The following is a 26,598-nucleotide window of genomic DNA, read 5'->3' as shown; positions in this document are numbered from 1 at the left end:
AATAGGAAAGAGTGAAACTGCTTGCTTTTGACAGCATTCCCAAAAGACTCTTCCAAACAACTGATCGCTCTCACACCAAAGGAGTCCATTTACGTGATCTTACAGTGAAGTACGATGCATTTGGGCACAACAATGAGTTATATTCACCAAATGCAGGCTTGTGTTTTCAGTTGTTCCTTCGTGACTGGAACGTGCCTTTCTCCATAATTTATGTTGTCAGATGTCTGTCCTTACTGATTAGTACCTCATCCAAGTCATAATTCAGATCTATCTGACATAAATATCATGCACAACATGATGGTTTGGTTTTCCCCAGAAAGCAGAAACTTCTTTTGAAGGCTCTTTGCTCAGAATAAGGATTTGATTCATTGGAAAAATATGTGGATCCTAAATCCATTATTTTGAAATGTTATTTTTGGACATAGTCTCTTGCCACTTAGTTATGGGAAAGAGTGATTGGGCGGGGGGGTATTGAATGATGTCAATAAATTGCACTTCTGAATTCTAATACGTGTAGGGAAATCACAGCCCCTCTACCATAGCTTACTAAAAAGCAGCTATATTTTCCTCAACTTCCTTGTGTGGGAAAGGTTGATAAAAGGAGCAACTATCCACCCCATTTAAGTATGCTGGGAAGCCATGAATTTCCCAGTGTCCCTTCACTCCAGCTTTTGTTCTGGGATTGATCTTGTGGTCTTGGTTGGTCGGTCTCCATCCAGAGATTGAACGAGAGGCATTGTGCTCTATTGATCCTATTATCTGCTTGCTTTTATGTTCCAAAATGGGAAATTTAGGGGCCAATCTTATGAAGAGATCTTCTGGGATGAGTAGCTTTGGATGCTACAGATCTCTGGCTCAGCTGCTGTTAAGCCTCTAACTAGTGGTGGCCTTTGGGCTTTAAAATTTCTGTGGCACCTTGTGTGATGCCAAAATCCAGCGCACCCCTGCCTCTCACCTTTCGTTGTTCATCATTGTTGCAGTGCCCTTGCGGTGCCCTCTTGGCTCGGCACCCAGCGCAGGTGAACCACTCCCACTCCCTTAAATTTGCCTCTGTCCTAACTCTGGCTCAGCCCAAGATACGCCAGCATAACTTGCTCAGTTGGGCTTCAGCTGGCTGAGTGGAAGCCAGTGGAAGTCCTCCAAAATGGGCAATCTGGGGGTGTGGCATGGGTGCGACCAGAGTGGGGGTACTTAGGCTAGATCCTAAACCCATCCAGCTTGATATTGTAACCTGGCAATCTGTCATAAGACTATTTTGACGGCTTGCTTTCCCTCTGCCAGGTTTGGGCAGAATAGCAGCAGCTCTGCTGCTGAGCAGGGTTTGGATCTGGACGTAGCTTTAGCTTCATTTACAACAGCTTCTGGTGCATCAGATTGCTCCCTTTATCTGGGAGAGTGTAAATTGTAAGTTTTAGCACACTTTAGCCTTTTGTATGCTTCTTATAGCTCACCGATCAATCATGTACTTTAAGGTTTTCTACTAATTTTGCTGTCAAAACATTTGCTTGAAATGTAGCAAGTTTTGGTGTTTTCCAATAAAAGCTTTATTTCTCCAGCATATGGGTGACATCTCACATTACATGACTGGACTTCTGCTGGCTCAGTGGGACCTCCCCTTCCTTTCCTTTCCCCTTCGGCTCCCTATCCTGCAACCTGCTCTGGAGTAGCCGGAGGAGTAGATTTTGAGGGCATGTGAGAAGCAGAGGCAAAGAAGGGAAACTCCCATTGAATGCGCCATCATTTAAAGTTTTAAACAAGCAAACAAAAAAGTTAGGTGGTATGCAGTATGATCACATCTAGAACACATGTCTTTAAGCCTCCTTTGGGTTGCATTGTCATTACTCATCTTTTTAATGGAGAGTTTCTTTCTTTCTGACCAGCAAAAGACTCCAAAATTGAAACAAAGCATGACATTTATGGCTCGCTTAGCATATGGCCTTCTAGTCTTTTTTGTAGATAAATATTACAGAAGGGACTTGCTAGAGATCAGATCTCACTTTCATGCCCAGATTTTGCATCCCTGCACATTTGGAGCCCCTGCCAATAAGTACAAAAGATAGAACAGTGGCCTAGATGATGGATTTTAGCAAAATGTTGGTAAGATAAAACTGTTTTCCCTCCCCTCTGCATGATCTTCATGGAAAATAAGTTTTTTTTCAAGCAGACTGCAAATCCACTGAAGCAGTGAAGCAGATAGTCCAGTTTTAGCTTGAAGTTTGGGCATTCTTTGAAATAACTTTGGTTCACATTCATATGCTTTCAATGAACCTTAGAAACTTCAGTAGCTGCTGATAGTCCTCCCTAAATGTTCCTCAATGGAGAAAAATGGGTTATTTATTTATTTGCTACTGCTGTCCATAAAAAAACCTCCAAGCAGGCTATAAATGTAACACATAACACATTAAAATACTGAGCACAACAAATAAAAATGAAAATTTAATTAAAGTATTTTTATTTGCTCTAATCCGGTGTTATTGTCATCTGGCTTCCTTGTTTGTGAATTAAAACCCACAAGTTAAAAAAAAAATGGAAAGAAAAGAGCACAAACAAGGCTGCAAGATGACAATGAAACCAGAAAAGAGCAGATAAAAATAGCAGCTAGATAAAAACACAATTAAAATCAAATTAGATTCAAAATGCAGAGTAGCAGAACAACAACAACAACCCATTAGGCCAAAATGCCTGTTTAAATAAAAGGGGTTTTTCTTGAGTAGTCTCCAAAGATGCATCTGATTCTGACAGGAGAGATAGATAGATAGATAGATAGATAGATAGGCCTCTCCTTAAGGTCTCAACACCTGGGCACATGGAAGTAGTTCTTCAGATGGCCCAATCCTAAACCTAGATTTCCACAATAGTAGTCTGTAGACTGCCAGATGTCCATGAGTTTTGTGGAGGTGGTCTGCAGAATGTACACATTAAATACACAAATTCAATTTTAATTGTAATTTCACTGCTTCTTTTATTTCTTATATTGTATTATAATTAGGATTTTATGGAATGCAGACTGAAATCAATAAAATACAATATAAGAAAAAAAGCAGCAATTAAAATACAGTTAAAAATTGTACAGCATCTAGCACATCCCACCTGGCTTTTTCGGGGCCACGATTTTGCACAGCATCCTAAAATGCACATTTTTTGGTGCTGTGAGAGCACAGCCCTGGAAGAAAGTGTGTCTTTTGGGCTCTGTGACCTCACACGGGTCATGTGACTTGCACAGGAGCATGGACAGGAAGACACATATTCCAATATTGGAACTCAACAGGTTGGAAGGTATGCAGTCATCGTAAAACAGTGCTGAGCTAGATGAACCATTTGTCTGACTCAGTATGAAGCAGTGAGTTTCCTATGTTCCTGCAACTGACTGTGAGCTAATTCTAGGAGGCCACACAGGGCAGCACAAGAGGCTTAATGCCAACATTGTAAAGAATATTTTCCAGGGACGGTCCTGGAATTACAATAGCCATCCTGGTTTCTGATTCGAACCTGGAATGTACTGTTTTTCCTTAGGACGTCCCTATTTTCATTGGTGAAATGTTGGAGGGTATGGAGTTATGCAACCCCTGAGCCAAGGACACAGGCAGCCCTGTATAGGGAAGTTTTTCAATGTTTAGTATTTTGTTATGTTTATAAATGTTGGAAGCCGCTCAGAATGGCTGGGGCAAATATGATGATGGTGGAATTGTGTTTTTTTTAAAAAATGCTTTTTATTAAGTTTTCATTTTAAATACACCAACACCAACAAACAAAAACATCAAATCTTTTTACATGTATCCTACTTTATGCTCCATAGAGCCATTGACTTCCTTCCTTCCCTTCCGCAGGTTTTCTTATTCCAATCTTTAATTCACAATTTCATTTGTAAAAGACTAAACCATGACATAAGATTTATTTCAGTCCTGCTAACATCTTCAAATTTCTACAGTTCTCACTTATATAAACCACAAATTTACTCCATTCTTTTTGGTACTTTGTCTCCTCCTGACTGCGAATCCTATGTGTCAGCTTTGCTAGTTCCGCGTACTCGACCAACTTTGTCTGCCACTCCTTTGCAGTCGGTATCTCCTGTGTTTTCCACTTTTGGGCTATCAGAACTCTAGCTGCTGTCATAGCATACAAATATAGTCTTTGGTCCATGGATAATGGTGGAATTGGATGTCCCTATTTTCATCGGAGAAATGTTGGAGGGTATGATAGCACCGTGTGCAATCTACACTGCAGAGCTTTTCCAGATCACATCAACTAGCCAGCCGTTTGCAGTCCTGTTTTTGTTTCCACAGGGAAAGCCCGCAGCAGTATTTGGAAGGGCTTCTTAAGAGCAAGCTGCATGGCAGAGGTGCCAACCTCAACTTTCATAGTGGGTGGTCCATTGTGAAATCCCCCCAAGGCTTAGGATTTTGAGCTTCCCTGGGCCTCACGGGTAAGATCAAGTGTTTAAAATATTTTACATGTAATCCAAGACCCAAGACTCTGTTTTGCAGGGAAAGGCAGGTTGAGATTTAACTCTTGTTAGCTCAGATGTTTTCATGTGAACAATTTAAAGAGCCTTCAGCACCTTTGATTTCCACTGAACTGCATGACCAGTGTTCCGCCACCCCAACAAGTATAAACTTTCATTCAGTCCTTCTCTTCTGTGAGGGGGCCAAAGGAAGGTGGCTGCAGCACCGCCTATTAACCTGTTTTTTGTGTGCTTGGAGCATAAATGCACAGAAGCTGTCAATTTATTTTCTCATCCTGGCCTTTGGGGTTTTATGAATCATCATCAATACAGTTTCATATGAATATATGAAACTGCGTAGCACTGAGTCAAGCTAGTTATGCTGTCTAGACCTGAATTGTCTGGCAACCTCTCGTATCCATTGTTTGTGTGAGGTATGCCTTAGTCTGTCCTCTAGGTCAGCCTTAAGGCAAACCTAACTCTGTCCAATGCGATTTCATATGTTTCTGTGCATTGGTATTCATGAGTTTGCTATTGTCAATTCACAAATTCCATTCAGGAAGCGTTTTAGCTATTACTGACTCAAGATCTGGGTGAGGTTATCCAATTGAAAATATAGAAGGGATAATTTCCTGTGCTTCTTGTTTGCATATCTATGAAGATGCATATGTTGGCATTCATAGAAGATTACTTGTATTACACACTCAATAGTTTGAATGCATGGATGTGGGTGCATTGTCCATATACATGTTTTCATGTTTCATGCTTTGAATTTCATGTGCATTTGGGGGGAAGTGGGAGACAACGCTGAATGAAAAGTGTCATATATTATGTTTATTGTTTAGCCAGTGTGATGTGGTATTGGACTAGGATCTGTGATAAGGGTAAAGGTAAAGGGACCCCTGACCATTAGGTCCAGTTGTGACCGACTCTGGGGTTGCGGCGCTCATTTCGCTTTATTGCCGAGGGAGCCGGCATACAGCTTCCAGGTCATGCGACCAGCATGACTAAGCCGCTTCTGCAAACCAGAGCAGCGCACAGAAATGCCGTTTACCTTCCCGCCAGAGCGGTACCTATTTATCTACTTGCACTTTGACGTGTTTTTGAACTGCTAGGTTGGCAGGAGCAGGGACCGAGCAACAGGAGCTCACCCTGTCGCAGGGATTCAAACCGCCGACCTTCAGATCGGCAAGTCCTAGGCTCTGTGGTTTAACCCACAGCGCCACCCACATCCCTTAGGATCTTTGATATCAGGGTTCAAATCCCCACTTAGTCATGAAGCCCATGGGTGACCTTGGGCCAGTCACTCATTCTCAGCCTAACCTACCTCACAGGGTTGTTGGGAGGACAAAATGAGGAGGAAGAGGAGCCATGTGAACCACCTTGAGCTCCTTGGAGGAAAGATGGGACATAAAAGTAATATTATAATATAATATAATATAATATAATATAATATAATATAATAGGCTTATTTAATACTAAAATAGTCTCTAAATGGCTTGCAAAAATAACAAATTTTATACAAACACACATATAACCACCACCACCAGCTCATTCATTTTGGAAACTTTAGAAAACTCTCTGTAAACAATAGCCCAATCTGTAATCTGGTTTAATCTGGATTAAAACAATTTAGCCTGGACCGACTTTGATGGCTCTCAATTGCCTCTAAGCCCCCATACTTCACCTGAACTGGATTGTAGACCAGACTATTAGCCTTGAAAATGTTGCCTCAAAACAAGCATCCATTTAGGGTATTGAACAATAAAACCAACATATTACCTCAGCGGTGGCCTTGCTTCTTAAGAGGCAGTCCTCCTTGAATGTTTACAGTAGTCATAAATGCCTAACATTTGAGCAGAGGTTATAAAGTAAATGTTGACACACTCTCAACCCCATTGTTACTTAAAAGGGGTGGTGGTGGAAATCACTATTTGGGAATTTATTTTGATTTCCAAATGAGTCTTTGAAAGGGCAGGACAACCAAAGCTTAAAATGTCCTTTCAGACAAATTATTTTCTTACGGCAGCATAAGTTGTTGGAAACAAGCACTCATAAGCAAAATGTTAACAGCAGCAGTCTAAGGATGGCAGTCAATGGCTGCATACATACAATATCTCTCCTCCCTAGGAGGTTTTTAAGCAGAGGTTGTGAGTTGAGGACCCCCCCCCCCCCGCTTAGGGATAAATAAGACACAAGGACACGTATATTTTAGGTTAATGGGCTACAGAAGGCCACAACTTTATTGGTTACAGCATGTGAGTGGTATTGGCTTAGGCATTGGATCAAACAATCTATATATGAATCCACCCCGCTCAGCGGGGAGTCATCCGAAGGTTAACAACCAGTGGGAGGAGCTTGTTGATGCAAATACAACCGGAAGCTTCCCCTGATGTCACCGGGGGTTTTGCCATGGCCCTAGCCACCCGCAGGGCATCGGACAGGATCCATGACCACCGGATTCCTTTAACGGAATACCCAACAAGGGGAGGGGTAGGTGATGGCCCTCCAACACATGACACATATTCCAATGTCTAACCGCCAATGCCCGAAAAGTTGTGACGATTTGCTACGAGGTAGGCAAAAAAACCAAGTGGCTGTTGCCAATTTGCCAAATGGACAAAAGTTCTTATCAGGCCCCCTGGGCAACCAGGGCAACCAACCAAAGTCCATAGCAAGGTTAAAAGCATAAATATGACCTAAAGGGAGGGTGGGCGGGTGATTTGATGACTCCAGGCAGGAGCATGAGGGCACAGTGCGGCTGTGGCCACTTGAATGCGGCTAAACCCTGCCCCCAAGCCAGCCCAATTGGCTGGCTGACGGGCGCGGCGCGGCAGGTGGGAAACTGACCCAGGGGGCCGAATACGCCCCCTGCCAACGCAGGAACCGGCTCCCGCTCACAACTCCTCCCCTCTGGTAGGAGGAGAGGCTTTAACAGCCATCTGTCATTGATGCTTTAGTCGAGATTCCTGCATTGTGGGACGTTGGACTAGATGACTCTTGGGTCCCTTCCAGCTCTAAGATTTCATGATTCTACCTTGAAAGCACGTTTGAACCACCTTCTTTTCCTCAAAGAATTCTGGGTACTGTAGGTTACTGGGAACCATTGAGGAGTGAGCTACAGTGTCCAGGATTGCTTGAGGGAAAGAATGTGTTCCAAATGCACTTTAAAGGTGTAGCATATACATAGCCAAACTTAGAAAGAATGCTATTTACAACTGATTTTTCTAGAGCCTGGGAGTTTTCAGAAGCTTTTGAATGAATGTCATTATATTTTCCTTTACTGTTGCACTCATCCCCTCCCTCTCTCCTGCCTCCTCCCGATACTTCATTGTTTGCTTCAGAAATGTCTTCTTAGTTTTGACTCACAAGAGCTTTGGCTAAGCACTGAGCTAATATTGACTAATATTTCAAAATAAATTGCTCCTTCTAGTGAGGTCACAACAGAACCAATGCCTGTTAGGTGTGACGGTACCACTCACTTCTGCGTTGTTTTTATGAACCTACAATTCCCCCCTGCACGAATTATATCCAGAGCTCTCTTGTGGGGTTAAGATTTCCATTGGTGTCTAATAGAACATTATCTGCTTCTACATAAACTTATATCCTGCAGCTGAGATGCAAAGAATCGTGCCTCAAGCTCTTTTGAGTCAATGGGCTTTACGTGAGAATCCCATACTTAGTTGAAAGTAAGCAGTCCTCATTTAATTGAGCAGGACTTACTTGTGAGTAAGCATCCCAAGGATAGTGCTGATGGACTTCCCCAAATAGAATCCTGTATGCCTCATGAGATACTGCTTTGGAAATTGAGGGGAAGGAGATATTGAAAGCAGTGGTGTAGCATGGGTTGCCAGTGCCCAGGGCCACATGGAGGGAGGGAGGGAAACGGATGGAGTACAAATGTGCTTTCAACTGCCTAACAGCATCTGGGTCACCCAGGAGATCGCAGCCACAGAGATAAGAAAAAAAGAGTCATTCGTTGTCTGGAGAGGTCACTTTCTGGTTCATATGGAGAAGCCGTTTTCAACGGAGCCCAGGCACAGAAGCACACAGCTGTATTAAGGCAGCACCAGGTGTTGAAATGTTGTGTCCCTAACAATTTTGCACCCCGGGCAACCACCCCTGTGTCCCCCCCCCCCCACTATGCCACTGATTCAAAGCAGTTTTTGTATCTAGTATGGGGGCCACAGCAGCCAAGGTTTAGACACAGCGGCTATGCTATTTATTGCTGTCTGTAGGGGGGGGGGTAGGATCTAGCTACTTACAAGCACTTGTGCTAAGATTGATTAAACAGAGGTAACAAATCTATAGCCACCTAGAACAACTTTGCTCTTGCTGCAAAATCTTTGAAATAATGCAGGGAGCAATGCAAGATCTTAAGGTCACCATGGCAGTCTGCCTTTGAAGTATGTAGGCTTGTTGCAGCCAGTGCTGTACAAGTTGCAGATGGCACTTGTTTTCTACTGTTGGAATCTGGAAGGTGCTATGAAATTATTTTGATATAAGGCCTATTTCCCGTGACTTTATGGGGATGCAGCCATTGTGCTGTTACCTTTGTGATTTGATTGGGCAGGATTGTCTAACCCTTTTCAGGGCTGCATTCACCCAGGAGACAAAGTGTAAAAGTGCAGATGCCTAATAGTAGTAGGAGTATTTTTAAATAAAAAACCCCTCAGTTTTTCTGTGTGCATTGTGTTTTGGAATCACAAAAGCCCTTTGGCATTATGGAATCACAGCAGAAGAACTATGGGTTTAGTCGGTGTGTGTATATGTGTGTGTGTGTGTGTGTGTGTGTGATAGTGTAAGTGTGTGTGTGTGTGTGTGTGTGTGTGTGTGCATACTAGAGTTGCCATATTTTGAAGAGCGACAAAGAGGACACATCTGACAACTTCTACTTTTAACTATGGATCTCTATGATGACTCTCATCATGAAAAAGAGGACATGTCCGGAAAAAGAGGACATATGGCAACTATTATTATTATTATTATTATTATTATTATTAGAAAGTTTTTTGTGGCGGCAGCCCTTGGATGTCACTGGAAAACCTCTTGACATTATGACATCACAGCAGGAGACCCTTATGATCACTCAGTATTTCTTTTATTTATTTTTAAAAAGACAAATTGGGGAGGGATTGGGGGATCACAAAAACCTCTTGGGAGACATATGTGTTGATGAAGGGGGTACATTCTTAGTCACGTTCAATTTGAGACAGCTTTTACCTTCCTCACTGAGAAAAAGCCTTCTTATCTAATTGGGGTTTTTTTGTTTGTTTATGTTTTGATGAAGTACAATGGTACCTTGGGTTAAGAACTTAATTGGTACAGGAGGCCCATTCTTAACCTGAAGCTGTTCTTAACCTGAGGTACCACTTTAGCTAATGGGGCCTCCCGCTGCCACCGCACCACCGCTGCACAATTTCTGTTCTCATCCTGAAGCAAAGTTCTTAACCTGAGGTACTAATTTTGGGTTAGCAGAGTCTGTAACCTGAAGCATCTGTAACCTGAGGTACCACTGTAATGATGACCTGGTAGATCTCTGAGTACGAGTTGCTAAGAATGGGGAGATTTCTATTGTGCTCAGCTCCTTCTTGTGGGCTTCCCATTGGCTGCTGTGAAAACTGAGTGACGGACTAGGTGGGTCCTTTGGCCTGATCCAGCAGGCTCTTATGTCCATTTTGTACTACTGGCTGGTGAGAATAATCATCAGTGCTAGCTGACAGAGATCCTCTGTTAGGAAACCCGCAGGAAAATCAACACTGAGTTTCATCTACCAAAATTCAGCTGCCTTTCTATAATCAAAGCAAGCCATGACTGGTAAGGAAATTGTTTACTTCCCTGTGTCAAAGGGTTTCTGTTGTGGGTTGAGACACCAGGCCAAAAGCCCCTTTATTCTTTCAGTTCTTGTGGCATCGCTGATGCCAATAGATTGGATGAGACCTGGGGAGAGGGTGAACCCTGCTTCATTTAGAGGTGTGTCTATTTTGGGGGAATTTGCTGGATAGCAGGGAGTATTGGGCTATGTCTATTTGTCTGTCTTTGTCAATGCTATTTTTGGTGCACTCAGAAATAATAGACACCCAAATGAACAAACACAGGATTCTTTATTGTCATCAATATCTATACAGGCATATATTTAACCAAACGAAGACCTGAAATGGATTAGTTTGATTGGGACATTCAGGAATTCTGGCTAGGATGAAAAAAATGGATCCACGATAAAACACTGCTGTGCTATGTATCACATTATTTGACTCTGATTAGTGGCTTGTAGAAAATCGAACAACAAATGGCCACGACAGTTCCTAGTGCATAAATAATTATTGAACGTTTATCGGTAATGACTTCTCTTTGCCACTAGGGGCTGCTCTTCCTACATCATAATGAAAACTGACTAGACATTTTGCATTCTTCACCCATGTTAGTTAATTCCTGCCTTTGTTTACTAATTTGATTTGTACTCCTCCTCATTATGGTGTTTTTTTTCCCTTCTAGCAAATTTGTGTACACAACATTGGCTTTGGACATTTAGAACTACGAGAGAGTTGGTTATAAGAATTAGATAAATTCTTTTTTCAAGGACCAGCACAATACAGTGGATGGACTGTGTAGTTCGGCAGTGAGTGACCCCTAAGCATATCTGTCAACTTTCAGATTTGAATATAAGGGATCAGCAGCCTCGAAAATAAGGGATCAGCAGCCTCACCTGTCATGGGGACAGTCTACGGGATATCTAACAATCCGGGACAGCAGCGGGAAGCAGTGGGAAACGGCGCTGGAATAAGGGAATTTCCCGCAAAAAAAGGGAAGGTTGACAGCTATGGCCCTAAGGTGCTTCCAAACTAGCTGCTTTTGATACTGGCATTATTTTCTGGCTTGAGTTCTCCAGAAAATGCATAAGGTTTTGCAGCCAAAGTGTTACATTCTCCTTGTTAACGTATTCTCTCTCTCTCTCTCTCTCTCTCTCTCTCTCTCTGTGTGTGTGTGTGTGTGTGTGTGTTTTAAGAACCCAGAATGCTAAGGAGTTTATGGGTAATAAGCAGGCACACACAAGAGCCAGTACCATCAAGCATGAATTAGTTTAAGCATCCCAAGTTGGGAACTTGGTGAGGGCACAGCTGCCACACTGTAGTGAGTCCCCTGCTGCCTTCCCCCTCCCAGTGGGCCTGGGATAGCTCAGTTGGTAGAGCACAGGACTCTTAATCTCAGGCTTGTGGGTTTGAGCCCCACGTTGGGCAAAAGATTCCTGCACTGCAGGGGGTTGGACTAGATGGCCCTCATGGTCCCTTCCAACTCTATAATTCTATGGCAGCAATGTGCAGTACTGGGACGCCAGGTGAGCAGCACCCCACTACCTGCGTTTCCCTGCTGGTCACTACTGTTGCCAGCAGCATGGCCAACCATCAGGGGTGATGGGAGACGCAGGCAAAGAACATCTGGAGGGCACAATGTTGGCTTGCCCGGACTTAATACATAGCAGGCAGTCTATTTTTCCTTCATTACTTAATTGGGTGGGGAAGCCTAATTTTCACTGTGAAGGCAGCATGCAGGAAAGGAAGGTTTTCCCTTCCTGTGCTGGACTGGAAATTTCAGAAATGTTTTCACTATCCTGGTGCCCTCCAGATGTTTGTTTGTTTGTTTAACAGGCAAATTATAAAATATGCCCTTAAAATTACTGATGCAACCAGATATTGAAAAAACAACAACCAGCCTAACATTAAAAAAAAAAATTAAATGAGCAGTTTTTCAAAGATATACATTAGAAAATAAAATTACATGTTAAAATACATGCCAAATTTACAGTTCTGGATAGGCTCACTTGAGCAAACAAAAGAAAGTTTTTAGCAGGCACTGAAAGCAGTGTGGTGAAAATGTTTGCCTAAGATCAACAGGCAGGGAGTTCTAACGCATAGGAGCCACCACACTGAAGGATCAACTCCATGCAGGTGCAGAATGAACAATATGCGACACTTGCGCTCTCTGAACATGGCTGTGTGGGTAGGATTGGAACCACCATAACATAGCGCTCATGCTGGCTGGGGCTGGTGGAAGTTCAAAATACCTGGAGGGCACAAGGTCAGTTAAGGCTGCCTTTGGGGTGAAATTGCTTTTGGTATCTAAGTCTTGTGGGTACCTAAGATTATTCTAATCTTAGTAGGTTTGTGCATTAAGGGAGAAGCTACCCCTTGCCACACACTGCCTTTAGAGGGCTCTCCCACACCTGTAACTAGTTAAGGAAAAACAAGATACATAGCTGTCTGCTGCATAATTTGACTGCATGTTACATTCGGGCCTGAAATCCTTGAATGTGAGACCTTCTGTATGCCGATCAGGTACCCTCCCAGGGAGCTATGGCTTCGCCAGGGTCACTTGGGCAACACGCAGATACCACAGTCTGCTTTGCAGTGTCATTTCACTGCCCTGCTATCGTTACAAAATGCTGCAAATGATTGGAAATAATAGGCTACCTGTATATACAGTGGAGGATAATGTGTTTGAGGATGGTTTTACAAAGCATGAACGTCCTCTGAGGGAGAGAAAATTTCTCATCTAATTTTCCTCAGGAGAGCCAGAGGCAAAAATTCTAGATTTGGAATGGATCGCTGTTAAGGTACGTTTGGAAGGGTGGCCTGAGTACATGGAATAATGTGGGTTTGGGATAAACAAAGGACTCGTTTTCAAAGGAGTGTGCGTCTATGTGTGGTAAGTACACACACCAGTGATCCTCACAAAGAAGACTAGGGTAATCTAATGAGCCATGTGAGCATGATAATTTTTCACTCTATAAGTAGCCCCACTAATAGGAGAACAAATGTATTAATGGACATTCGATGTTTTGAGGAGCTAGCATTGCCGTGTGGCATATTTGAACATACATTTCAATAAATTACTCTATCCCCGTGTTGTTTCCTTCTGACAGAACTGGCAGCTTTATCAGGCTCTGAAAGCAGGATTTCTACAAATCCTCATTTTGCTGTACTTTGAAAGTCCTAAAGATTAGTTTAGGGTACAAAGGATGATCAAGTCTAATTTGGAAACCAGGCTGCGATCTCTTCTCGGTATTGCTTTAACCATTCAATGTTGCCCTTCACCGTTTCAATACTCTGAGTCCTGGAAGATGCTCCAGCTCCAGCATTAGGATATTTCTCAAAGAAGTTTTCCATCTTAAGAAAAACAACAACAACAACAACCATGTGCATTCATTTGCATGATAAAACTGGTTTGCTAGAAGATGAATAATTGTCTAACTTATATCGGGTCTGCATATCAGATACATGAATATACATGAATATACAGCTGCCCTGTGCAATTTGAAACTGGGCTTTGCAACCATTGGCTTGGGTTATATGCATCTGAGCCACAGAATGAATGACAGAAGGACATGGCTACACCTGCAGTGTGGATCAGAGCTGTGGATCATCTCATCTCATTTTATCATGTTGTAACCCTCTTCCTGCCGCTGTATCTGGGGACAAATGACGCATTCCAAGGTGTTCAGTGACTGATTTGGAACTTCCTACTACAGTGGACACTTGGGTTGCGAACATGATCTGTGTGGGAGGCACGTTCTCAACCTGCAGCGCCGCACCTGAACACGCACGGGTTGCGATTCAGCGCTTCTGCACATGTGCAAAGCATGATTTAGTGCTTCTGCGCATGTGTGAGCGGCAAAACCCAGAAGTAACCCGTTCCGGTATTTCCGGGTTTCGGCACGTCCGTAACCCAAAAACGCGCAACCTGACGCATCTGTAACCCGAGGTACGACTGTATTTTCTTTCTTGAAACAAACAAGCAAACACACACTGATATGGGAGTCTCCAGCTGAGACAGGAGCTGCAGCATGAAGCAGAGGGGTGGGGGGGGACTGTTATAACCTTTTCTTCCAATGCAACAGCCACAATATAAATTGCTCCTTCCCCAAATATGCTAATAACAGCTTCAGGAGGGAATATAAATGGAAGAATTGGCACAAGGGTAAAGGATTAGATCTGCGACTCTTGCCTTGGCCCTGATCCAAACCAGCTGATTTTAAAGAATGGCACTCCTGGCCTAAATGAGCTGACCTGTTCAGGGGCATCATGCTAAACCATGGCTTGGTACTACTTATGTGCTTCTCCTTCCCTCTCTTCCTGCAGCTTGTCCATGAGGAGAAACATTTGCTTCCTGTTTAAAACTAGCTGAAGTTCATAATTAAATCTGAACTGGTAGAAATTCTGGTTAGTTTAAACTCCGATTTTGTTTTAGAAAGCCAGGGAGAAGCTGTGGTTTATGGGTCATGGCTTGTTAGCAAACCATAGTTCAAACTTGCCAGAGTTCTCTGCTGCTCGAGCATAACCATGAGCTCCAGTTTGTTTATAACAAGAAGGAGATGCTTTCAGCTTCCCTCTAATGGTTGTGCCACAGGCAGAGAGTGTATGCATGTCACTTCTGTTCATGCATGTGGCATTAAACTATGCTTTAGTGTATCAGTGAAAAGAGAGCTAGTATAGACTGTTGTTCTGCTGGTCTATGTAATCAAGAGTAAAGAGAAAGTGCAGAGTTATGCCCTAATTCAAGGACAGCCACTGTAATGCCCTCCAGATTGGACTACAGCTCTCATCATCTCAGACTATTGGCTATGCCGAATGATGCTGACGGGGCCCAAAAACATCCAGAGGCTACCATGTTGGTTGTTCTTGCAACCAGAGATTTTCTGTGTGAATGCTGGTTTTTGTTTTTTGTTTTTTGTTTTTTTTTTGGAAGCAGCTCTTATCTTTCTGGCCTAGATGGCAGACGGATCTTTTTGAAACTACCAAATCAGTGAGGCTCCAGATGTAATCCTACCAATTTAGTATATATGTGGCTCAAGAATGACCCCATTAATGTGGATGGTCTAAAGATTTTCCAAAGTCTTATTACTTGTCAGAAATGTTCAAATGAATTGGTTTCACTAAACAGAGGTTAGCTATTATGTTCCTCATGTCTGTGAAAGGCACTTTAGTTTTGCCCAGGCAGCCTTTAAGTGATTTATGATTGCAATATAGATCTATCACAATATATACAGACATCCTGAAACATTATGGCATTCTGGTTTAACACTGAGGTAGCCAATGTGATGCTTGCCAGATATTGTTGGACTCCTAACAGCCCCATCCAGTGTAACTAATGGTCTGGGATGATGGACATTGTAATCCATTGACCGTTGGGAAGGTTCCACAATGACTATCCTCATTTTAGCTGGAAAGCTGGAAGGTCAGACTGTTCCCTTACCTGCCAAAGCTGAAGGTCTGTGTTGAAGGTTTCTGTTATTCTTGACACTAGGCGACCAAGGTTTCTGTCATTGAGAGTGTATCTGAAAAGATAACAGAAGCCTGTTATAGATGCATCTAGATAAAGCTGGCACGAGGTTCTGGTGACCCTCTGAATGTTGTTGCTTTACACCTCTTATCCTCCTTGATCATTGTCCTTGTTGGTTGGGAGCTGGGATGCAACAATATATGGAAGGCCGCAGGTTTTGAATTTCTGGCACAAAGTATATCAGCTTTAATTTTTAAAGCTGCGTGGAACAGTGCATGGAAAGGGAACAATAAATAATATCAGTGCTCTGCTTTCTGGAATATTTCATTTCCAGCTGTTATTCCCATTTGCATCCAGCCCTTTCCCAAAGAGTAAAGATAGGCATACAAAGAAGTTATCCTATTGTTTCTTCACAAAAACCCACCTAATGTCTTTAGAGTGGTAGCTATGCGCAGAGTGTAGCCTAATGCCTTTAGAGTGGTAGATCTTAAAAGTGTCATTATAAACCACATCTCTTGCTTAATAATAATAATGGCAGGTGTGTGTTGAGAGGTGGGGAGGTAAATTTTGTTAGGATCACAACACATTGTCTTGTGGAACTCTTAACAGCTAAGGTTGCAATCCTAGGTACACATATATGGTCCCATTGGATACAGTAGGGCTTATTTCTGAGTAGCCAGGCATAGCATTGCACTGTAAGAGATTGTGGCATACATGTTTCTGGAGCCCCTTTTGTGGTGTTCAAAGTATTGTTCTCTGTTGGCAGATATATTTCTTGAATTCAAGACAGAGAGCAAAGGCTCCCGAGATTATGGAAGTTTTGTGCATCTTCTCACATTTGTGACCTAGGACAATTTTCACTTGGATATTAGAAGTTATTGGTAAGGCTCTGTACCTTTTATGAAACCAAGTCAGTTTAGGCATTTTAGAAAGATTTGCCCTACAAAACCATTCAGCACTAGTCAGTTTGGCACCAGCACATAGCATCCTTGGGCAGCAGCCAGGGCTTCACCACTACTAATGCCTGCCCTGGCAAGCAGCCATTTAAGTTTCCCATAATGCCCTTACTGTAGTGTTGCTCCTGCCCATTAGATGAAAGTTCATGGAGGGTGAGGTGATCAGTGGCTGCTAGGCACAGTGGCTGTGTTTTACCTCCACAGTTATTACATTTATATACCAACTTTTCCCCAAGGAGATCAAGGTTGGTTTGCTGGAATTCAGCAACTTCTGAAGAGCACGGTGTTGGCTATTTATGCTATTTCAATATGATATTTTGCAGTTCAGATGTGGAACTGGATGTTGTTGAACTACAACTCCCATCACCCTTGGCCACTGCCCATGTGGGCTGAGGCTGATGGGAGTTGGAGTCCAACAGCATCTGGAAGACTACCGGTTCTCCAACCCTGCTCCAAAACATGTTCTACAGCTTCCATAGCAGAAGCATCAGTGATTCAGGAATCTGGAGGCAGTGTGAGGAATAGGAATGGAAAGCTATTCTGTTTGTACCCCTAGGATCTGGGTCTCCATTGCATGACCAGTTTGTTCCATCTGCTGTTCCAGTATGGCCTTTATTGGGCCCTAGACTCTGATGCATATGCTCAGAGGCTCCCTTAATTTGATTTGGCAGATTTAGGGAAGAGCAACTGGTTTGGTTGCAATGGGCATGGAGCTTTGGGGGCACCACAGGGGATGCCACAACTATGATTTAGAACGGAGGGTGAGAGATGGGGAGGATGTGGCAGATTTTGGCATTGCACAGGGTGCTGCTGAAATTTGAGACCCCAAGGTCTGCCACTGGCAGCTTCATCCCAACATGGGTTTTGCTCTTTAGGCATGCCGTGTCTGTGACATTGCAGATTCTGGGGCATGGCTCTTGGATCAGGCAACAAAAATGTCTTGGGAAGGTCCTGCATAAACACTATTCCTAGATTTATTGTGCAAATATCATTATTGTTAGGGTGTGTTTGATTTCACAAGAAGGGAGAGCAAAGCAGCACTTTTCTAGCTTCAGTGGCAAGTGGATATGGTAAAATGGAAGCCATTGCACATATATATTTCCCCCACTCCCAGTGCAAAATAACAACAACCCCTCAACCATACTAAAAGAGAGAGTAAACTGCACTGAGAGGCTATGCACTTACCTGCTAACCAAATATTCCCAGTTGAGACGTACCCAGTCCCAAGCCATTGTTTTGCCATAGCTGTTATAGGAGATGTATCTCAAGACAGTGAACACGTCTTGACTTTTAATGAGATTTGGATCCGTGAGATTCTTTAAAAATCTAGGAGCAATCAGATATGAAGCAATTACACATTATGATTAGTATCTCATTAGGGCTGCATGGGAAATGAGCTGTAAACTGCACCGTGAGATATGCTTCCGCCAAGATGAATTCGTAAGAAAAACACAAGTTCTTTTTTAAAGAAGACGAGGAAGAAGAAGAAGTGGAGCCTATTCCCACGGTTTGTGTTTACAAAGCCAGAATGCCCAATAAATGATCTGGAGCAGAGTAACGGGCATGGTGAATGGCAGGCAGTGGACTAATCAGACTTTGATGTTGCACAAAGTCATAGAATCATAGAATCATAGAGTTGGAAGAGACCACAAGGGCCATCGAGTCCAGCCCCCTGCCAAGCAGGAAACACCATCAGAGCACTCCTGACATATGGTTGTCAAGCCTCTGCTTAAAGACCTCCAAAGAAGGAGGTCCACACTCCACCACACTCCTTGGCAGCAAATTCCTCTGTCGAACAGCTCTTACTGTCAGGAAGTTCTTCCTAATGTTTAGGTGGAATCTTCTTTCTTGTAGTTTGGAGCCATTGCTCCATGTCCGCTTCTCTGGAGCAGCAGAAAACAACCTTTCTCCCTCCTCTATGTGACATCCTTTTATATATTTGAACATGGCTATCATATCACCCCTTAACCTCCTCTTCTCCAGGCTAAACATGCCCAGCTCCCTTAGCCGTTCCTCATAAGGCATCGTTTCCAGGCCTTTGACCATTTTGGTTGCCCTCCTCTGGACACGTTCCAGTTTGTCAGTGTCCTTCTTGAATTGTGGTGCCCAGAACTGGACACAGTACTCCAGGTGAGGTCTGACCAGAGCAGAATACAGTGGCACTATTACTTCCCTTGATCTAGATGCTATACTCCTATTGATGCAGCCCAGAATTGCATTTGTTCCATCTGCTGTTCCAGTATGGTCTGCGGCCACATTCATACCATACATTGAAAACACTGTGATACACTTTAAATGGTCATGGCTCCCCCTCCTGAAATCTGGGCAGTTTTTTTAAGGGTGCTGAGAGTTGTTAGGAAGGTCTGTTCCACTCAAAAGACCTACAATTACCAGAATTCTTTGTAAAGAGGGATTGATTGTTAAACCACTCAGAGATTTGTAGCTCAGAGAGGAATAGGGCCTCCTAATAACTCTCAATTTTTATTTGCCCAGGTCTTTTAGTTTTGTTATGATGTTTATGCTGGGCTTTAAAAAAAATGCTGCTTGATTCAATTTACTACTTAAAAAATTATATCTTATGTTTTTATATTGTATGTTGGTCCAGGAGCTAACACTGAAGAGCACCTAATAAAAGCTTTTATATGGGAAACAAGTAAGATCCCAAACAAACCTGTCCAAAAGGGTGACATTTTTCACTGATGCCAGGCCATATAGCAACTTCTCCTTTTCTTGAGCTAATGTTGTATTTTGGTACTTCTGAAACATATAATTCCAGGCGTCCTCATTGCCAGAGTTCTGCATCCCATAGCGATAAACCAAGAGGCGGAGGTTTACATCTGGGCTAACATTTAAGAAAACAATACTATTAGGGGAGGTGGAACAGCTTTCAGTTTATTCTGCATGTGATTGTCATGTACTTCTTTGAATGAAGTTCATACATAGATAGAGAGATATCCACCTTGTTGTTCCTTGTTGCCAGTCATTAAATAGGTTAGATGCATTGTTCAAAGTCTCTTGGTCACCCATGCTGCATGCAAACTCTAAAACTGTCACACGGAGGAGACTGGGGAGTAAAGAAGAAATAAAGTCTGCTTTATTCATTTTGAATATGATATATTAAGTAATGTAAAATAGCAGTACAAGTAGATATGTGCACCCAATAGGATTTGGAGCTTAGGTTTCTCAAACAGCTGCTCTGTATACCACATATATGAAAGTGAAGGGACTTGGAAAAACAGGCATCTGTTGCTAAAGGGGGAAGGGGATATAAAAAATTCTCAATGGGCATGCCCAAGCTTTCATGTGTACTTAAAATACCTATTTGTATCCTGGCTTTTTTTGCCTATATATGCATTCTATACCGTGATTACACTATACAAGGTGAAATTCTGAGAATTCTACATACCCTTTTGGAAACATACAAGTAGCCTCCTGAAAAGGAGCATTAGAACGTTAGAAGATCTTAGCATTTGTTAAAGAGTTTTAGTATTAAAGAGATGATCATTTGCTTAGCACTGACTGTCTGTGTAATGCAAATGAGTTTGGCTGCTTCCAATTGCGTAGTCAGAATGTTCACATCCCATTACTATGCACAGGGCTCCCAAAATTTATCTGCAACTTCTGTTCTTCAAACAGAGAAGGGACCAATGAACTTAAGAAAAATGGGAGACATAAGGCACACTTGAAATACAGAAATACAAAGGAATTCTCAAAGAACAAGCCTGAAACAAATGATTTACCTATTGATGTGGACTCCATCATTACCCCATCCCAGTTGATTTGCAATGGGTCTAACCAGCTCACGAAAATATGCCTGGAAAACAGACATAGCAGCAATGACCACTGGACGCTTTGGGCAACAACATTTTCATGGATTCACTACTATTTGTTTTAAACATTTGAAGAACAAAGGAGCGAAATAATAATAATATTAATAATAATAATAATAATAATAATAATTTATACCCCGCCCATCTGGCTGAGTTTCCCCAGCCACTCTGGGCGGCTTCCAATCAAGTGTTAAAAACAATACAGCATTAAATATTAAAAACTTCCCTAAACACGGCTGCCTTCAGATGTCTTTTAAAGATAAGATAGCTGCTTATTTCCTTCGCATATGAAGGGATGGTGTTCCACAGGGTGGGTGCCACTACCGAGAAGGCCCTCTGTCTGGTTCCCTGTAACTTCACTTCTTGCAATGAGGGAACCACCAGAAGGCCCTCGGTGCTGGATCTCAGTGTCCGGGCTGAATGATGGGGGTGGAGACGCTCCTTCAGGTATACAGGACTGAGGCCGTTTAGGGCTTTAAAGGTCAGCACTAACACTTTGAATTATGCTCGGAAACGTACTGGAAGCCAATGCAGATCTCTCAGGACTGGTGTTATGTGGTCCTGGCGGCCACTCCCAGTCACCAGTCTAGCTGCCGCATTCTGGATTAATTGCAGTTTCCGGGTCACCTTCAAAGGTAGCCCCAGAGCGCATTGCAGTAGTCCAAGCGGGAGATAACTAGAGCATGCACCACTCTGGCAAGACAGTCTGCAGGCAGGTAGGGTCTCAGCCTGCGTACCAGATGGAGCTGGTAGACGACCGCCCTGGACACAGAATTATCCTGCACCTCCATGGACAGCTGTGACTCCAAAATGACTCCCAGGCTGCACACCTGGTCCTTCAGGGGCACAGTTACCCCATTCAGGACCAGGGATTCCCCCACACCCACCCGCCCCCTGTTCCCCCAAAACAGTACTTCAGTCTTGTCAGGTTTCAACCTCAATCTGTTAGCCGCCATCCATCCTCCAACCATGAACATGTTCTCAGATAAATTGCTTGGGAACAAGCCAGGCACGCCACATAGCATTTGCAAGGCCCTGGTTGTAGTTTGTGGAGCTTAATCCCCAGGTAAACTCACTGAAATGGGTGGGACTGAGTGGGAATAGACTACAATTCTATGATTCAGCATCTTGAATCCCTGGTATCTCCACTATAATTTGAAAAAACCAAAAGCAATACTTATTACGGAGAGTAATGTAATAGTGAAAAGAGAATTGACGTAAGGTGTTACTTTTTTGTGGACTAATTGGTGAGCACAACTTAAAGCCTTTGCATTCAATAGATCCTTGTTAGCGGGTGGAATTTCACTCAGATGGGTGTGGGCGAGGCACAATGAACAAGCTATTCCTCATCCCACTGTCATTGTGTCTGGCCAAACAGTCTCCCCACCGCATGCATTCCAGCTTCACCCATTGTTATCACAAAAGTCTGCATTCTGTTGTGTCAACAGAACCTGTTCCAGAAAAGTATTGCCTGTGTCGTCCTATCCTTGAGGACTGCTGGTAAGGATTCTCTCTTACATCACTGCTCATTAAGAAACATTCAAATGATTTGATAGGCTCTGCATTTATCAGAGTGGCCCCATCTGCCAGTTATGACAGATGGACAAATACAGGACCACAGAACTAAATCCCCTTGCACTGGCAGTGCAAAACATTATGCTGGCATGTTCATTTAAGCCAGCGCAAAAGTACTGTTGCGCCAGAAGACTGCTGGGTCAGCGCAACCCCTATGCCAGCAGATCACTGCCAGCACAAGGAGAGCAGGTGGGTAGAGATCAGTAGTGGATGGCGTTGTAGGATGGCGGTGCTCAACTGAGCTCCAAAATGCTGAGATGCTGCTGCTTACTGGGAGAGAGATGGAGATAGGCATGGCAGCAGGGTGATCTGCCTGATGCCATCTGGCATTCCTGCCAGTGTATCAGCACCTGCTAACCTCTCTGCTGGCTTGCCCTTCCCTCTCTACTTCCCACTAAGCAGCAGTATCTCAGCTGTCAGGAGGTCAGGTGAGCACCACAATGTCATCTACTACTGGTAGAAATGGAGAAGTTATAGAAAAGGAGCTTAGCCAGAATCATATGCTGGCCCAGAGGTCTGTCCTATCTGAAGGCTCCTGTTTCTGTGCTTCTCTGTGCTTCTGTGCGTCTGTTTTTGTTTTGATGTTGGCTTTTGTCAAATCGCTTTTTGCTTTTCATGAATTATGCCACTTTGAGGGTCCTTTTTTGGATGGAAGAGTGGCTTATACATAAATCAAGACTGCAACAGAAATAAAAATACACAAATAACATTGTGCCCGCAGATGGGAGCAGCCTGTTTACAGTTGCTCTTGAAATCCTGCCCAAATAATGTTGCCAATGCACTTTCCCACTGAACCCTGACAACCATAGTTCCTTGAGGATATTGGGATTACTCAGCACTAGTACTAAGCCACAGTTCCAAGAATCTTCTGGTGGAAACCATGATTGTTAAACCTATGTAAATCCACAATTATTTTATAGTGTAAATAGGCCCAATGTATTCCCCAAATCATATATGCTAATGTTGAACTCCAAATGCTGATCTACACAGGCTTGGGAAAACACCACCAATGTTTTCAGAGGTATAAGGGGGGAAATCACATACCGATGAGGCCTGAGCACACTGAATGCCTGTTGTGGAAAAGAATGGAAAACCAGGGGGATGGGATGTAGATGGGATGTAGAGGAGCCCATGGCTGGCTGGCTGACATGGGCCTTTTCTGCAGTAGCTTCCCATCTGTGGAATACTCTCCCCAGAGAGGCTTGCCTGGCGCCTTCATTGCATCTCTATAGGCACCAGGCAAAAACATTCTGAGGCATCTAATCATAGCCTGCATTTTTATTAAGGCTTGATCAGGGCCTGTATTTTAAAATGAGCTTAAAGATTTTCAAATGTTCATGCCAGGCAGAAGACCAGCTGCCTAAGAACCTTGGCAAGATGTTTATTCTCCTGGATAAGGGGGCCCCCTGATTTATAGCAGAAAACAATTCTCAAAGTCAAAGGGAATTACAGGCTGACAGCCAAGGTTACACTGACCCTACATATTACAGAAGATAAAAAAAGCAGAGAAAAACATAATTAAGAGTGGGTAAATAGTAAAATAAAACCATGTGCCTCCCATTAAACTTGAGCCATATTTTCCTAAGGTTCAAAGGTCAAGAGCAATGGAAAAGCATCTAGCTGGCAGAAAGGAAGAGAGTATTTTGGGAAGTCTTTTTCTAAAGTTGTTTCTTTCTTAAACTGAGATCCTTTTAAGATTTCTTTTCCTTTTAAAAAGCTATCTATGTTATGTATTAAATATATTGGCTTAAATGTAATTATGCAAAGGAATTAGAAGCTAAGAAATGTTAAATCCTTATGCTAGATTCTTATTTCATATAGTTGGAAGAGATCACAGGGGCCATCAGCCACCAGCCTAGCCCCCCCTGCCAAGCAGGAAACATCATTAGAGCATACATATGGTTGTCAAGCTTTTGTTTAGAGACCTCCAAAGGAAGGAGATCTTTCAATGATGATCCTTGACATCTGTTTAAGATAAAAATTTAAGATTAACCATCTGTTTTGGAGGGCAATAGGGCGAGGTGAGCTGGTAATTAAGGTTCCTTGTTGAGACACATGTAAGATATATTACTACTTATTTGTCATTTATAGATAGAAGAATATATAGCTTTTTGTTTCCCATAAAAGGGCAGAAGGAAATGGGTGTATCTTTTGTGATTGGTTCTAGCAAACAGCCAATAGGAATTTCAACCAGGCTGATTGGACAGAGGCAGCCACAGGAGGAGCAAGGGGGCTGGATTAAGGAAATATAAGTGCTGGCCAGAATGGCAGGAGGGCAGGCCAGAGCTTGGTAACCATATACCACTGTGCCTCATATTTATTTGTCTGACAAATAAATTATTATTTTAATTTCTCTATTGCTGCATTGAATATTTCATTCCAGCTAAGCGTTAACCACAAGCAGGGTGCTACAATTCCTTTTCTCCCAGGCCTCTAGCTAATTAAACAATCTATGGCCTTTTCAATTTTGTGGGGATTCCTTTTTCTTTCATACTATGTTATGTATTTTTGTGTTTTTATGTTGTAAACTGCCCCATGATCCTCAGATGAAGAGTGGTATAGAAAACAGACAAACCAGCAAACCAACTCTGACCATTAACAGTTCACATTGCAACATTCTGTTGCAGGTCTAGAAGATTCAGAAATGTATTAATACTTACCAGGGTCAGCCTTGGAAGAACATTAAATCTACAACCTTCAAGGGCAACCTTGACATTTGCTTAATTATACATAGAAAGCAGCTACATATTTTGTTTGTCCTTAAATAATTACAGGCATCCTGGGAGGCACATGGAGGAAAGACTTTTCTCTTTGCTCCCCTGGCTCCTAAGAACCAAAATGGAGAACTCCTCCACTTGTAGCTAGGAGGAGAAAATGAAAGCCAGGGTTACAGCCTTCTTTTCTTTTTTTAAAAATAAATAATATGTAGTATTATTGTTGGCATATAGTTCTTTACTTCATTAGAACCTTACCTGAAATTTGGGATAGAGTGTATTATCATCTGCAAGCATGTCTCTAAGATAGGATACAGCTACTACGGCTCTTTGCCATGGTATATATTCTTCCTCATTTTTTAGATAACGTGTTAAGTTCAAGGCATAACTGTAATTCAGAAGTCCAGCCCTGAGAAATGAATAAAAAAAAATAAGAAGTTTCAACAACTGCTTTATTGCATAACTGTCTAGATAAGCATCTGATTTAGTACTGCTTATAGTTGCAGCTGCCAACCTAGCAGTTCGAAAGCACCTCCGGGTGCAAGTAGATAAATAGGGACCGCTTACCAGCGGGAAGGTAAACGGCGTTTCCGTGTGCGGCTCTGGCTCGCCAGAGCAGCGATGTCACGCTGGCCACGTGACCCGGAAGTGTCTCCGGACAGCGCTGGCCCCTGGCCTCTTAAGTGAGATGGGCGCACAACCCCAGAGTCTGTCAAGACTGGCCCGTACGGGCAGGGGTACCTTTACCTTTACCTTTATAGTTGCAGCTGTATTTCCCTCCTCCAACAGGTGGCACCAGAGGGGTCAGTGCCAACCCTCCCATTGCTGAACTCCTTTGATTAACATATATTGTTATTTTTCTTAACATGTGGGACACAACTTGCCCACCTAGAAATATACTTTGTCCCTTCTGGGCCTACCCCCCATATATATATATATATATATATATATATATATATATATATATTCTGGTGCCATCACTGCCCCTTTCCCCTAAGTACATGCTAACTTTAGCACCATTCTGAACAGAAGTGTTTAGAATCAAGCAAAGGTACTAATTTGCCACAGGCTGTCACAGTCTTAGAGCAACTCATTTGTGCATGGAAAAAGCAGGGTATGCATTTTAAAAGCAATTAATGATGAACAATATGTGAAAGTGACCTGAAAAGCTTGTGAGGTGGGGGTGGGAAAGGCCTTTAAACAAATTCTGGGGATCTCCAAATTCCTGTGCTTTACAGGGTTAAACTGCATAGCGACAAGGATGGATAAATTCTTACTCCCAGTGAAACTCTGCCTATGTCAACTGCAGAGGAAATTTAAGGCATGTATATTTTAGGCAATGTATCAAAATCTTTCAGTCTCCCAAATACCACAAAGAGGAAGTAAGGCAGACTTTAACTGTCTTAATTCCTCATTCATATGGCATTTTCAGCTTGGACATTTTCAGGCACTCATGAGAATTCAGTTTATGTTGACTGGCTTTAAGATTAAATTGAGGCACATCAAAAACAAGCAACAGATCAGCACTGTGTCTGTTGGGGAACTTGTAATAACACAGCGATTGCCCTCAAAGCCTGCTCTGGAGGCATGCCCAGTTTCATGACAGAGCAGACCAGCATATTTTTGGGAGGTGGGAGGAGGAAGAGAAATCTATCCTGCATGTAGTATGGGGGAGGAAGTGGGACTCCTATTCTGCATCTCCCATCCCTCCCTGAATGAGAAAAGTCAGACGTTCCTACAGCAATAATTCATGGAGGTTTGCATCAATGTAATTTCAGAACGTTTTGTCCTTTAGATGTCACAAC

The 26,598-nt window shown here is 42.8% G+C and overlaps 1 protein-coding gene across 1 annotated transcript in view; it reads right to left on the bottom strand.

Moving 5' to 3' along the window:
- Positions 1-13,465: 13,465 nt before the first annotated feature.
- ENPEP (glutamyl aminopeptidase) overlaps positions 13,466-26,598 on the bottom strand; it is a 65,095-nt gene continuing 51,962 nt past the window's right edge. The window contains exons 14-20 of the mRNA XM_079990201.1: positions 25,052-25,202; positions 20,415-20,488; positions 19,634-19,738; positions 19,346-19,516; positions 17,860-18,000; positions 15,692-15,773; positions 13,466-13,605 (exon numbers count right to left, since the gene is read on the bottom strand). Coding sequence (XP_079846327.1) covers positions 13,468-13,605; positions 15,692-15,773; positions 17,860-18,000; positions 19,346-19,516; positions 19,634-19,738; positions 20,415-20,488; positions 25,052-25,202 — 862 coding nt within the window. The 3' untranslated portion in view covers positions 13,466-13,467. The remainder of the gene's footprint in view (positions 13,606-15,691; positions 15,774-17,859; positions 18,001-19,345; positions 19,517-19,633; positions 19,739-20,414; positions 20,489-25,051; positions 25,203-26,598) is intronic.

Source organism: Podarcis cretensis (genome assembly GCF_951804945.1).
Source record: "Podarcis cretensis genome assembly, chromosome: 9".
In the NCBI taxonomy this organism is placed as follows: domain Eukaryota; kingdom Metazoa; phylum Chordata; class Lepidosauria; order Squamata; family Lacertidae; genus Podarcis; species Podarcis cretensis.
Note: the sequence above shows the minus strand (reverse complement) of the source record. Positions and strands in the feature narration are given on the sequence as shown.